This window comes from Cariama cristata, unplaced genomic scaffold (genome assembly GCF_000690535.1).
Source record: "Cariama cristata isolate BGI_N322 unplaced genomic scaffold, ASM69053v1 scaffold2861, whole genome shotgun sequence".
Lineage (NCBI taxonomy): Eukaryota > Metazoa > Chordata > Aves > Cariamiformes > Cariamidae > Cariama > Cariama cristata.
Genome location: NW_009597343.1, coordinates 1 through 14,891, shown reverse-complemented (window position 1 = coordinate 14,891; position 14,891 = coordinate 1). Strand labels below are relative to the sequence as shown.

Sequence of the window (14,891 nt, the reverse complement as noted above, 5' to 3'; positions counted from 1 at the left end):
CGGAAAAAGTTCATTTCTGTTCATCCAAAAAGACTAATGCTGGAGGTCCTGCCGTTCCCTCCATTTTTGAAGTGTCATACAAACAACTTCTATGTGAGGAACAGGAGCTCTCATTGAAAAGTCTCACCTCATTCCCACAGACAGAAAATCTTGGCATTCACTGCATTTAAGACAAATGTTAACAAAAAGGACTTAGCAGCGCGAGTCTTTTTCCCTCAACAAGATGGCCAGATACTCTCAGTATCTATGAATGACATTCTGAAACTATTAAGTTCTCAGGAGTCTCTGCAATGTCATTTTCACAGCTTTTTTAAAAAGCTATTTATTAGAATAAAGGAAGAAATGTCATCTGCATTTGGCTCCAACCCACCAACTGACTGCTCTTCTCTTGCTGGGGAATTTCAGTTAAAGATCAGCTGAATTTTGTGCAGCTCATTTTAGAAGATAAGAATTACCAGTGAAATTCTCCAGCATATAATAATTATCTTCTCATCAATGCATATTTTTTAACTACCCAATTATTGCCATATTTAGGTTACTCCCTGGATTGGGAGCTGGTATTTAATTACAATGTTTCACTAGTGCTTGTACGACTTTAAATCTGCAACACAGACATATTACTTATAATTAACTTTGCAGTAGGTCCAGTGCTAAAGATTCACCTCTCTTATTCAGCCTTCTCAAGAGTTTTACAAGTCAAAAATTGCCTAATGCATGATAAATAATGCAGGCCCTGTTTATTCCATGCTGTGTGCAATTTTGCGTTGGAATTACAAGCCTTCTTGCCAAAAACGTCCTTGATTCTCGGGCTTTGAGAGAGTAATTGGTACCTCATATTCTCCCCTTTTTTGCACCAATTAAAACCTGCAGGTGCACTAATGTTGTCATCTGAAATCTTGCTGGTACATCAGAGGTTATTTTCACCAAATATGTGCTATTAGTAATAGCAGCGCATCACAGGAATTGTGAATAATGTTTGTTGTTACAGTGCTCTCAAGGCACTCTCCAAATATTTCATTAGGCCAAGACCAGACAATAAATTTTTCCCTCTAAAGTAAACACAGGGTGTCATAAAAACTAAATTCGGTTGAAAATATTACTTTATTACTCACTAATGTATATTTGAAACAGGTGAATCAAGACAGGACTGTCTCAGATTTAAAGGCCAGACATGACTGTTAAGGTCATCTAGGATCCCCTGCTGAATTTTTTTTTAACACAGACCACACAATTTCTCTTTCTTTCCCTTGGAAAAGCACTCCAGCTCAGAGAAGATGGGCTTAAAAAAAACCAAGAACAACAAATTAAAGACTCTCACCAATCTCACCAAGTAGCAGAAAGCAAGAGCCACTGATGTCAGTGGCAAAAATATCCTTTGATTTAAAAGGGTTGAAACTTCACTCTCTTCCAGTGAAGGAAAAATCCACCTCCATTTTGGAAGTTTTTCCAGTGACTAACTACAAAAGGTTTTCCTCGTACCATGAGACAATGCCTTAAAAGTACTATAAGCGCACTGGTTAAAAGTTCCCCAAACTTGTTTTTATGATTTTTTTCCCCAGTCTGTTAAATGACAGGACCACCGCAGGCATCATGGCACTATATGCAGGGCAATATACCTACTTTTGTGAGGAACAAATACCACCTTAAGGGATGAACTCCCAACAATACTGGCTGAACAAGAATTTAGAAAACAACTCTGCCATCACTCCTGAAAGAAGTCCCCTCTCCAGCCTCTAGAGAAGTGTCTAATATCTCCATCTTATTTAGCTTTAAAGGCCAGTCCTCATTTAAGACTTAAGTGCAGTCCCACTAAAACTTTGCTCGACTTTGGGTAACTATTTAATCATTGAAACAACTATTCTTTTGCAGCATATTTTACAGCTTAAGAGACTTAACACTGAAACAGTAGGACATCCAACACTTAAGTGCAGAGAGGTTTCTGTTCGGAAGTCTATGGCATATAGCCCTGAAAAAGTTTACTTTGGTCCCAAGTCCTTCACCTCTAACATGGTGTCCCGAGTAAGATGCCTGAAGTAATTAAGGGATTAGTGATACCTTCAGGGCACAGCCTTATTTCACAAAAAGCAGCCAGGAGCTGTACATTCCCAAAGGAGTGGGACCCTAAGAGGAATTCTCTTTTTCCCAAATATGACAAAGACGATACTACCATCCAAATGGATTTGGGCAGAAAGGTAGTGTAACAGGGCAGTCAGGGAACAAGGCCACGGCGTCCTCTAACGTGGCGTGTACCTCCTATCGCCTGTGGAGGGGCAATGCCGGTACCAGACCCTCGTTCCAAATACAGGAAAGAGAAAGGCCATTCCCTTCGTGCTTCCAGCTGTTTCCAGAGCACCTGTAAAAATGCCTGTCCCCATCCAGTCCCCTACAACTTTAAATAGTTTGCTGACTTTAACAGTTGTTGAACTGAACAGAAAAAAAAGTTCAGAAATTACTTTTTACAGCCAGAGATGACTATAAATCGTACAATGAACAAGTGTGCACCTCGGAGGGAATTCTGTTTTCACAACATGCAAAACTGATTAAGTGGTAGCACTTTACCTGAACACATTTGCACACCTCACAGGGAAACGCATTGTCTAATACTCTCAAACACTTCTTATTTCATGATTAACCATTAAGCGTGTACAGAATTGAATAAGGAAAAAAACCGAACGAAACAAAAAGTAACAATAAACATAACAGATTGTAAAACCCATATAGACAAATGCAGTATTAAGTTGATCCTGACTTAATAAACTCTGCATGAAAAACACAAGACAAGATTTGACTGAACTTCACAGACTTGATTTATAATTTTTTAAGGAGGTGCAAGGCAGGATTGCCATCAGAAACTTGAAAATAAACCCAAAATGCAGCCCTCTTATCAACTACTGTCTGTGCCACTTAGGAGAGGGCAGAGTTGGTTATTTTTCCTCCTGAAGCAGAATTCTGTAAATGTCACTGGGGACCACAGGAAATTTCCTTGAAACTCTAGGTAACCCTTCTTATACTGAGGGGTGTCTGGGGGTAGGGGGAGAGCATCTGCTTATTCCTTCTGCCTCATGAATCATCAGCACCCACACTGAAGCACACCTGGAAGCACCTAAGCTGGGTCACAGACAGCAAAGATATTTCTACATAAAGCAGGCAGAGCACACATACATTTTGGGCAGGGTTCTGCTCTGTTACACCAGAGCTCAGTTCCAGATACTGAATTGCTCTCTAGGCAGAACGGTCCACACCACACTCTGAAAGACTAAGATCTCAAACAGATTTGACAGTTAATTGCTTTTACATGGCATAACTAGGATCAGAGTCAGACCACCTAACTTCCAAACACTCAGATTAGAACTGGATGTTAACTATGCATCTGTTCAATTTTTTTAATGGATCGGCCTGTGAACTGAATAAATGAGAATCTTGCCATCTCATTTTCATGTTTTAGAGTATTACCACCTTTACCTTGCTTACCCTGAAGGCTCCAGTAAAGCCTCCAGGGGCTAAAGCAGGAAGGACAGACTCTAAAACATCCACAAAATGTTGTAATGTTTTGTTAAAACAAAAGCTTCAGAGTTTACAGGTAAGAAAAGGTCTTCATTTTCTGCAGGATTCCACAGCTGCCAAGATGTCTTGCAAAATGCTGTTTCTGTTTTCCTTACTGACCTGGAGAAAGAGAAATTAAAACTGATGTAATTTGATGAATTCACTGTTTACTTCAAAACCAAACAAAGCAGAAATTCAAATGCATTTCTTTCTCAGTGGAGGAATGTTGAGTGTCAAACACCTGCCGCCTTCTGCTACTGAGAACACAATAAGCTAAACCCACAAACCTGCACATGTAATTGAATATTCAGTGATCTTTTTGATTTAATTACCCATGGTATTTTGCACTATTATTCAGGGCTTGAATAACTAACAAGAATCACTCGAAGAACCATTACTAGAAATCCTTTTCAATTACCAAATATAATTTTCCTATGATAAAGTGGAGTTCTTATGCCTTCAGTACTTGAAAGGGTTGTATTTATTAGGATGATAGACCTAGTCAAAAACCATCTGCAATAAAAAAAAAAAAATTAAAACAGGCTTAGCAGTGCAGCTCTGTATTCTGAGAAACCTTAGCACTGCAAGATAGAAACACCCTGAAAAAGAAGTAAGGCTACTTGAGAAAGCTGGGGGCTTCTGTAGCACGCTGAGGTACACCTGTGACTGACCAGTCCATGGAAATGTTGGACTTTAAGACCAGTACATGTGCAAATCCATACAGTCCAGCGTCCTGTCTTTTGGTTGCCCCGTCTGCATTGCAGCATGTGTAGATGACTGTAAACTGCCAAGCAAATGCTAGCCCTTGCTAGTCAGCTCAGCTCCCAGGTGCAGCAATGACAGAGCACAGAGCTGGGGGGGTGTAAATTACCCCTTCTTGATAGATCCAGTCCTGATGCAGAGCCCAGTGCCCCACAGTGCCATGCATTATTAACTCAACCAAAACCTGGGGAGATGGCTGGGGTGGTGAAAGGGTTAACAACCAATTGTGAAGTGTCAGCAAAAGCCTCATTTTAAAAAGTCTAAGCAATTTTCCCCACTGTTCAGATCCCTGCAGAGAGGGCAGGAAGAAATCAGACAAAGACAGATGAGCCAAAAAGAAAGTAAGGGCGTTCATATTTTTAACAAAGTTTGAGAAATGCTGTTTGACGAGGAAGGAGAGACACCACACTACACACTATGCATGGCATAAAAATCTACCAGCAAGGTTTCACTGCATTCCCCGTAGCTGCGTTTAAGATCTGAGCACACGGGTTTGTATTCCTTCCAGTACTACAGTCAATACTAGCCAGGAGAAAGCAGTATTATTTTTAAATATGTGACAGACCTACCTGAAGAATTTGGCCCTAGGAGCCTACTGCTATTTACAGTCTCAGATATCCTATTCAAATGCTGGAAACCAACACTGTAAAACCTAGAGATGATGGTCTCACCTAACCACTTGAATTCAAGAGAGCAGATCAACATCGGACTGATGAAAAAGTGACATTCAGAAAAAAAGAAAAAAAAAAAAAAAGGAATGAAAGGGAAGATCTGCCTGAAAATGTTTCTGTTTTTATTGAGTTTCATTCCAAGCCTATTAAAAGATAAACAGAAAACCTCACCATAACAAAGAGCACAAGACAACAAAGAACAGAATTGCTCTTCAGTAAGGCTATTGAGAGACCCCAAGGTAAACAAGGCACAGAGCATACATCAGCCAAGCTCTAAATCTCACAGCAAGTGTCCTGATATCCTGACTTTCAAAGGACCTTCTGAACATTTAATAGCTCTTCCCATTGTCTCACAGCCAACAAAAACAATACTACATTTTATCTATCCCTTTTCCATACCTACGTGCCAGAAGTCCAGTGAGAGCAGCAGAGAGAAAGTGCCAAGTGCTGGGAAATTTTCACAGCCGTTTTACAAAGGCTGCTTGATAGATATAAGTCTCCTCTTAAGATCTGGAGACATTCTGTGCAGGCAGCTTTCCCAGAAAGAACAAATCTCCCAGTATCTGTACTGAATGTACAAACAGATGGGTACATTTTTAGACAGGGAGTTGAAAATAACCGTAGATGCTGCTTATACTAAGCATTTAGGTAATTTGGAGGAAACTACCACCTAGACTCCAAGCAGGCAACAGTAGAGGACAAAAGCTTTCTTCCCCTAACCATTAAAAGTCCTGTCCAGGAAACCTCTCTTGCACAGTCTGTTCGAAAGGAACAACTTCTTCTTCTGCCCCATTTAACTATTCATTTTCTTTCTTAAAAGGCATATGCAACCAAACTTCACTAATGGGTTTCATGGAAGCAAAATTAATAGAGGAGAAAATGAGTATGTGCCAGCTGCTAAGGATAATCTGATCCTATTTATGACACTGTGTCTGCAAAACTACACAGAGCTGGGCAGTGCAAAAAGGGCCTCTGTAGTTTCACTGGAAAGTTTAGTTCTCAGCAAAATGGAATTGGGCAACAATGGAAATCAATGTGTTAAATATCAGAGCTCCCATCGTAAAGTGCCCTAAACATAATAAATTAAACATTTGGGACCAAATCCTCAACTGCTTTTAGGGCATATGGGCCCATTTACACCAACTGAATATGCTTTCAAGACAAGAGGGACTATAAAACCCCAAACAGCTGTCTCTATGCACTTAGCATCAAACATCAGAACTGTCCTTGTGACACTAAGAGAAGGATGAGAAAACTCTGCTGAGTTAACATGAATGCAGCCTAACTCCATATTAAGTGACAAAGCAGGCAGAACTTTTTTGGAAGGGAGCCACCTACTTCTGCACACTTCCAGGCACCATAAAAGTTAGTAAGAAATGACTGACCACGAGCTATTTGGGCATTCCAGGTTCTCCCCATGCCACAGCCCCTGAAGAACAAAGCTGGTGAGCCAGTATTTACTTCAGCTAGTAACACCTCTGACTCCCCAGGGCAGGCTCTGTTCCTGCTCATGCACATGTTTTAACTAGTTGGGAAAAAGCATGTAGTGTGTCACTGGAGCAAGCGAGACAGATGCTCTCCTGCACAAGACGTTAGCAGAGCAGGTCTCTGCCACCTGGGAACTATTGCAGTCTGTCACACATTTCACACCCATGCTTTTGGCTAACTGATTCACCAGAGACCTCTAGTTAAACAAAGAAAACAGCACGTCCTGGTCTCAGCAGCACAAACAGGATGGCTCTTTTTTTAGTAAAGTTTTTTTTACCTAGAAAAAACCTTGCTCCATTTAAATTTACAGGAGGACTTTTGCTGGCTGTAGTCAGTACTTAAAGATGTATCAGCAGATTGATAGAGCTAACAATCCAGCGCTGAGCGGCACACGCCCTTAGAACATCACCTGATAAAGAGAGACAGAGGAAGCCTCAAAAGCTTCCTTGAAAAGCCAAATGCTGTTTTCTAGCACCGTTTCCTCCCGAGAGGACCAAACACCGTGACTGCAGCCTAAGCACCGAATGACTCTTACTTTCAGTGAGGCATACTCCATTCCCTCTTCCGCAGTCTGACCACTGTAGAGCAAGTCATGTAAAATTCACATTCACGTGCACCCCTGTTCCGTAGCCTGACAACTAACACACATCACCTCGTCAGTGGGAAACCTGGGGTTTTATCTCTGAAAGGAATGGTAGGTGTTGAATGCTTATGTGAGGAAAGTAATCTTCTCTGTCTGCTCCTAGGATTGCTTTAGCACTTAATTAAACAGACATCTAATTTAAAAAACAGAAAGCGAAGATGATGATGGGACAACCAACTAAAAGAAAACGGAGGAACTTTTCTGAGCACTGCAGTGTTACTAATCTCACTTTGAGGAAGGAAAAAAGAAGATGGAGGCTTTGCTTTCTCTGCAATAATTAAGGTCATTCAGTATAAAGTTGAGATAGTGTTTTTTCCATTCCTCATTCACTTGGATGAAAACAAGTAAGTATTCCAACCCTGATGTGCATGTGATAAAGAATAAGCTGCAACAGTATATTACCGTTAGTAAGCCAAGGTGTGTAAGTCCCACTTACTGAATTTATAATTTATAGAGATGCACAGTTCAGTTTTGGATATATAGCTTTATTCTCTACTACAAATAGTAACACTGAGCAGAAAAATAAACCAAAGGAGTGGGTGCTGCATTTAGCTTGTTTTTGTGAAGTACCCAGGACACTTACAGATCTCAAGGAAACCTCACACATGTACTTCTGTCAACAGGCTATGTTTTGTTGGGGTAAGTTTTTGAGAACCTCTCTTGTAACTGAGCAGAAATGCACTTTGAGGCCCTAATATTCTGAAAATTATGTCTGTAAAAATAACATAATGAATTCCAAAATCAGTTCACTGATTCTGTAGAGAACGTACATTCCATTTACAAGTGTCTTTCTTCTAGAAATCATTTCTGCAAACTCCACTGCTGCATATTTATTTTTTTTTTCCCTTGAATATGATTACTGGTAATATTTCTGCAAGCCAGTCTGGGGAAAAAAAAAGTTTAAAAATCTGACTGTACTTTAAAAGATTTAACTCTTAGGAATAATGAATACTTATATGGCAATAATACTACAGCAAGAAAACATTTTAAAATAACTACATCATTACTTCTACAGCCCCTCACATGCAAAGCCAGCTGTGCAAGACCGCTATAGTAAGTGCCAAATTTAATTCTTTTTTAAAAAAGGTGAACACCTGCCCATTAAGAATAAAATGGAAACTAAAAAACTTACTTCATACAAGCTATGCACAGCTATCAACTGGTAGCAACAATTAGTTTTTAAACAGAGCCAAATACAAACCAGCAACCTAGAACAGAAGGCTCTTTAAGGATATTAAATATTACTCACATTGAACACTTTAACATCTTTCCTACTCCTTATTTCTTCAACAAGATCCAGTGGCTTTCCCTTAGGTACTGGAATCGTTCCAAGCACGATGGTCCCTGAGCCAGTCAGTGTTTGACGAACAGCCTGAATAAAAGCCTGGCTGAAGAGTTCCATTTTACCAATCTCATCTATGACACAAATTTTTTTCTCTGCATCGCTGCCATGGTTTACCTGTGGAAAAGTACATCAAAAGACTGTAAACAACACAGAACTTAGAACAAGCAACAGAAATAATTTCTATGCTAATAAAAGAAATACCTCCAAAAGAAATCAATTCAATTGCAATACTGTGAAAAGTGGAAGAGTCAAAGCTGCTGCTGGTAACCGACAGACTTATAAATCTATCATTTCTATTTCAGCACAGTTTTTTTGAAAGACGAAAATATATGTACAGCATAAATACCAACCACAATAGGAAATATCCATAATATCAGTTTTCCTTCAAAGACTTCTCACAACGGTGCCATATGAGCTATTTGACAATTAAGAACTACACTTTGCCTACTAGCAGCTCTCAACCTGAGAGACACCAATCTTTCAAAACTTCACTCCTCCCATCAACTTATGCATTTAGAATAGATCAGTATCCATACATCACAAGTATTAAAAAAAGACTGGCATTAAATCTAGATTTGGAACTTTCTCCTCTTGTAGCTGGGTCAAAACAGGATCAAAACAGGATCAAAACTAGCATTTCTCTCAGAACAACTAGGTTTCTTCAAAGCTATCTGGATAACAACCAAACTGTTTCCAAGCCTCTCTCACATCAGAAGACATTTCTTTGTCGAGATACAGCTTATTCTACAGCCCTAGCTATCCCCCTGGATTGTAGGATAGACACTATACTAACTATAAACCACATTTGTGGTTTGTTTGCCTTTTTTCATGAAGTGAATACTATGCCAAACAGTACCGTGCTGCAGACTGGTGTGACCAGCAGGGAAGTCTAGGAGAGAACATGGGTGATTGCCACTGAGGGAAAGGCAACTTGGAAAGCCGACGAACTATTCGACAGAAAAGGAAGTGCACTGCCTACCCTCTCTTGGTAAAAGTAACAGAGAACTGTACTCCACCATTTATAGAAGTGAGGAGGAAATCAACTCAAGTCAAAACCTCACTGTAGATCCATGAAGATATATATACCAATACCAGCCATATTATACAGAACCTAAAAAAAAAAAAAAGGGGGAGGCAGAATCTAAATGTTTTCCTTTGTGAAGGCAAAGTATTTGCTTCTGAGAAAGTGGAAGTACTCTATAACATGCATCCTAAAATCTTTTCAAGCTAAGTCCCTGATGAGTAGCTGTTTTATCTAAAATCCTTTCATAGATCAGTAAGCTAAAAAGCCAATACTAGTCATTAGGTGACACATTGAGAAACAGAGCATTCTGCTTTGAAAAAAAAAAAATCCTCAGTCCTGCCTGGTAAAGTTTCCAAAACCAGAGACACTATCCATTGTAGCATCTACCCCTCTTCTCACTGGAGGGAACAAGATCCAAGCCTGAAGAGCTGAGGCTGTCCTCAAGACTAAATGGGCACATGCTTGCTCTGTGCTGCTCTCTGATCAAACCAGACCATACCTACAACTCTCCTGCCCTCGTTCTTCATTTGTCTCTTCTTGTTTTAGTTCTGTGATCTTCCTCACTCTCCTCCTCTCCCATTTTGTGCCACCTATGTGCATGACCACATTCCCACAAAACTGATTAACAGCGCTTTCAATGAGAACAGAGTCCGACCCTGCTGGCCCCTCTTCTTCTCTTCACTCTGTGGTACTTGCAGAAAGCTATGTAACAACCACAAAAATTCAACACTGCTAACATCCTTCTGGAAAGACCTCTCATGGACTTCACATTAATGCAGCAGTAAAAGGATTCTGAGTACAGCACTGGCTTAATGAAGTCTTTTTTATTAAACTATCCTATTTACTTACATAGTAAATCAAGTTACAGGGAAATTAAACATATAAAAACTGTTCCATTTTATTAATATTTCTTTTCTTCCTTGCCCCCAACATCTTTGCTTCCCTACTCTCAGACTTTTAATGTTCCTTGACAAAAACAAGAATCAGATCCTCAATCTCATTTTTGGTCCTTGCACCTCTTCAGTTTTTTGTTCTTTGGAAGTTCATTAAGAAGTCCCTTGTTCCTTGGCCCCTTGAGCTTTGGAGCTTTGGCAGCGTAGAAAAATTACAATAGGATTTTTTCAGTAGTACAGTTCCGCAGCTGCTGCACACTGTTTGTGATACGTTATTGCCAAAATCAGAGCCGTTCTTGTTTAATTTTGGAGAGGAGAAAGGTTGGAGTGAGACAGAGGAAGGACAAGGAAAAAGGCAGTAACAGCATGTTAGGAGAAGGAGAGGAAAAAGACTGTGTGGAAAGCCTTGTCACAGTCAGAGCACTCCTTGTACAGTAGGCTAAATCCCAAATTATCAGGCTGCTTTTATCAGTTAAAACCTAGCAGTCTGCAGCTGTTTATACAGGGGTAACCAAAAATACCCACTGGATTCAAGAAACAAATGCTTCTACTGGAAGAAGATGGGAATCAGAGCAAGAGGGAAAAAAAGGCTGTAAAGAAGAGCAGCAGCAAAAGCCTTTTTCTTGGACTCACTGACTCCACCCAGCTCTGCATGGTAAGCCACTCGTACATTCTGTTTGCTTTCCAATATGCAAGACAGTGGCACAGGACGAAACTTCCTATCGGCTATCTCTCAGGCCAGGAGGTCCTGCTTACAGGACGATGTCAGATCCAAGAATGAGAGGGGATTGCAGTCTCTCCAATGCCACAATAAGCACAAGAGAACAAGCCAGATTTGCCCCTCCAGCTTCCTCATCCTGAAGTCACTCAGAATCAGCAATACCCAAGAAACAGGCCATTTATTAATATCAAAAACTAATGCTCTAGAAGGGCCTTCCAATAACACTGATTATCATAAAGCATCCATTTTTCAGCAGCTTTCATAGAATACTCACATTTCTCAGCATAGGTAGAACCAACTGCTCAAATGAAACAAGGTCTACAACATACTGTCCAACTCGATATTCACGTCTTGAAGAATCGGAACTGAATTTGAAAGAGAGAGACAATTCCATCTAAGTAATGAGTTTAGTGAGAATTCACTGCAGTCATTTCAAGTGGATTTATGAGAAGTTATCCTATTAAGTCAAACCTCCTTAATTCTTCTAAGAAAAGGAAAGAAACTCTGTAAACCATCATTAAGTCATATTGCAGATAGCATACTTTCAGAAAATAAATATACCATAAGCTACCTTCACAACTATGTAAGCTCAAATTTGAACAGTGTACAGAAAGACAACGGAATTTAAAAGCCAGCAGGTATATTTACACTGAAATCAAAATACATGCCTGCAGTTCAGATCTTTGGATTTGGTAATGTGACATTACAGACAGCATCACAGCAGTAGCCCAAATCTCAGCATGGGCTGCAAAACCCTTAAACAGTCTTGGAAAAATACTCAGTTTGCATGTGCTGCATCACACTATCCTAGGTGAAACTCCTTTATTAGCAGTGTGCAAACGATTTAGTCAGATCAACTATGTCTGAATGAGGCGCTAACGTCACACCTGAGCCCCTCTGGTGTGAGAGGCCCCTCCTCTTAATAGGGCTCTGAAACCCTCTTTTTCTTAAAATTCACGTGTGGGTTTTGTGGGCCAGTCAATAGCTCTTTAAAACAACATTATATGCAATTTCCCTTTTATTTTCCAGTTCTGTCTCCATAAATTAGCCAGTGGAAACAAAAAAATTTCCCTCCCTGCCTGAACTACTTAGTGTATCCCAAAGAGACCTGGCCTCACAATAAAAGGCTCAGCAGTGCTTCCTCTCTATCTGGTGTAAAATAGGCAGTAAGAGAGAACACCCTTCCCTAGCACATTTTCAATATTTCCCTACGCAACAGAGATGCTGCACCATGCATACACCATACAGGTATCAGCCAGGACACGAGAAGTGAACAAAGAACCTGACCGTGAAAGCCATACGTGTGCTGGAAATCACCTCTGGAGGAGCATTTACCATGCCGACAGACTGGAGCAGAAGCATAAAACAATAAGCCACTTACAGTTATTAAAACCTCAGTACCTGACTCTAGATAAAGGTCCTCGTTTTCCAGACAAAGTGACAACATCAAATCCTGTTCTCCTGCCACCTTCTCTAACTTCCTCGGTGTAAAACCCATCAATGGGAATGCCTGAGGATTTTAGAGCTTGAGTGACTTTCTGGATTAAAGTAGTCTTTCCAACCCCTAAAAATAAAGAAGAAACAAAAAGCACACAGGATTAATCTTCTTCTACAATAAAAGCCCATTTTTAAACACCGCAGTAATGATTGCAGGAACACTGATTGCTTTTTAAGTTTGCAAATTGTTTTTTTTAAATGGTAGGAAAGAACAGAAGCACCTTTAAAAGTTCATCCTATACTGACACTGCAATGGTTTATCAGCCTTTAAGAAATATGTCTACAGTGAAGTCACAACAGAATGGTACAAACATCCCAGGCTACCACTGAACTTGTTAGCTTAGATAGTGCTCGGGCAGGCCACAGAGCTTGCCCCAAGGCAGGTAAATACACCAGAGCCATACTGTTACACAGCTGATATCCAAGCTAGCTAGAAGCCTGACTGATGAGATCTCCCTTTCTACTACTGCTATTCACTACTTTAAGAACAGAGCGGAGTTCATCCTCCTTTTAGATCACAAGGTCAAAGCTGGCTGCTATTACCAGGAGCCTAACTGGCATAAAGGACACACTACTTCTACTGATCTCCTAGAAATTGGAAGCACTCAGTGCCCCCAAGACAGCAGGTCCTACATGGCAAAAAGTATTTCCAACAACAGAAACATGCTTCTTATGGTAACTGAAGCAAGAGAGGTTTTGACTAGATACAGGGGAAAAGCTTTTTTATCGTGAGCACAATCAAGCCCTGAACAGGTCGCCCAGAGAGCCTACGCAGTCTCCGCACCCTTTGAGGTTTTCAAGGCCTGACTGAATAAAGCCTTGAGCAACCTGGTCTGGCCTCATAGCTGACTCTCTTCACACTTCCCCAAGTGCCTTCTCACATGAATTATCCTGTGGTCCTATAATCCACTTTCTTACCCTAAGACAGATCCTTAAAACCCTCGCCACCTGATGTCTCCTAGCACAGTCTGATGTACCTTCTACGATGTGAACGTTGGCCATGTTCCAGACATCCTCTCACTTCCCACAAAGGAGCCATTTCTTCTCCTTTACCATTGTAGAGGTACATCCCTTAATAACCTCCTTTTAAACTCAACTTTATCGCCTCTCACAAAATTTAACGTTATCACATCATTTTTAATCTTTGCTGTAAAAAAAGAGAAGATAGAAAATATCCTGCAGAATAAACCTTCAAATTCCTGGAGACAGGGAATATAGGCCAAATGTGAGGTGCCTAAAGATGCCAACAGAAATAATTTCAACACGCACATACCTAATTCCTCCTTTAGATTTTAAGCAAATTTAGGAACTACTTTCTTAACAGTCAGTATCAATGGCAAAATATTCTGTGGCTTCAAGGGCACCTAGTCAAACTATAAAGCAAACTTTTCAAAACTGAAGGCAAAAGGATTCCTGGCATTTGAGTAACAATAAAATGACAAATGTGGCACCATCAGTATCTACCATCTTTCCAAGGCCTTATCTCTATAAGCGAATTTATACTAATTTGGCTAAGTAGATTTGCTATCTCTAATTTGGTTACCTTCATTCAGTAAATTGCCCAAGAAAGCTAAAACGACTCAAACTAAGTTTAAGAAAGCTTAAAGTTATACATTTAGCTAATCAAAACAGTACATTCAATTTCAGTTAAACGAACAGAGACAAGGCCTAAGCAGGCCTAACCTCTGCATCTCCCAGAGGGCTGCCTTAATTCAAGTGGATGGAAAGACAGAATGAAGTGGCTGGAACATATTGCCATCTCAGCCTAGCAGTAGCATTTTAAATTAATTCCAGACAAGACAGGCACCTGCAAAAAGTTCACAGGGAGAATTAGGCCCACTGCTTTACTTCCAGACCACAAAAGAAAGCTTTGCAATCATAATAACTGCTTTATTTATCGGCCTCAGAGTTCAACCCTCATGCTATATCCCACTCTACCTCCACAGTAATCAGATTCCCCCACCATGACAAACTACTCCACTGCTACACTCAAGGCCTGCCTGTCTGGGATACCAATTATTACCTATAAGTGAATATTACTTAGCTTCGAAGTGCTAAATCACTACAATTAAGTTGCAGAAAAGACGAGTGCTCAGAAATTATTAATGGCTGCAGCGTAACTGAAGCAGCACTAGTTGCCCAGGAGTTGGTGTGTGTCCCCCCGCCCAACACCGACCCGCCGGGCAGGACCCGGGGACAAAGCAGTCACGTCTGGAAACGTACAGGGCATGGGACTCGACGGAGAGCTAAACCGGGACTTTAATCAGGAACAAGTTAATGAATGCGGCAGCTCCGACCTCAACA

At 40.5% G+C, this 14,891-nt stretch overlaps 1 protein-coding gene across 1 annotated transcript; it reads right to left on the bottom strand.

Annotated features, from left to right (window-relative positions):
* Window positions 1-3,310: 3,310 nt before the first annotated feature.
* NTPCR (nucleoside-triphosphatase, cancer-related) lies at window positions 3,311-13,589 on the bottom strand. The gene is made up of 5 exons (XM_009708810.1): window positions 13,565-13,589; window positions 12,492-12,654; window positions 11,365-11,455; window positions 8,357-8,566; window positions 3,311-3,663 (listed from the first exon to the last, which is right to left on the bottom strand). Exons 1-5 carry the CDS (start codon window positions 13,587-13,589, stop codon window positions 3,595-3,597), a joined length of 558 nt encoding a protein of 185 aa, XP_009707112.1. The 3' UTR covers window positions 3,311-3,594.
* Between the last annotated feature and the right edge of the window lie 1,302 nt (window positions 13,590-14,891).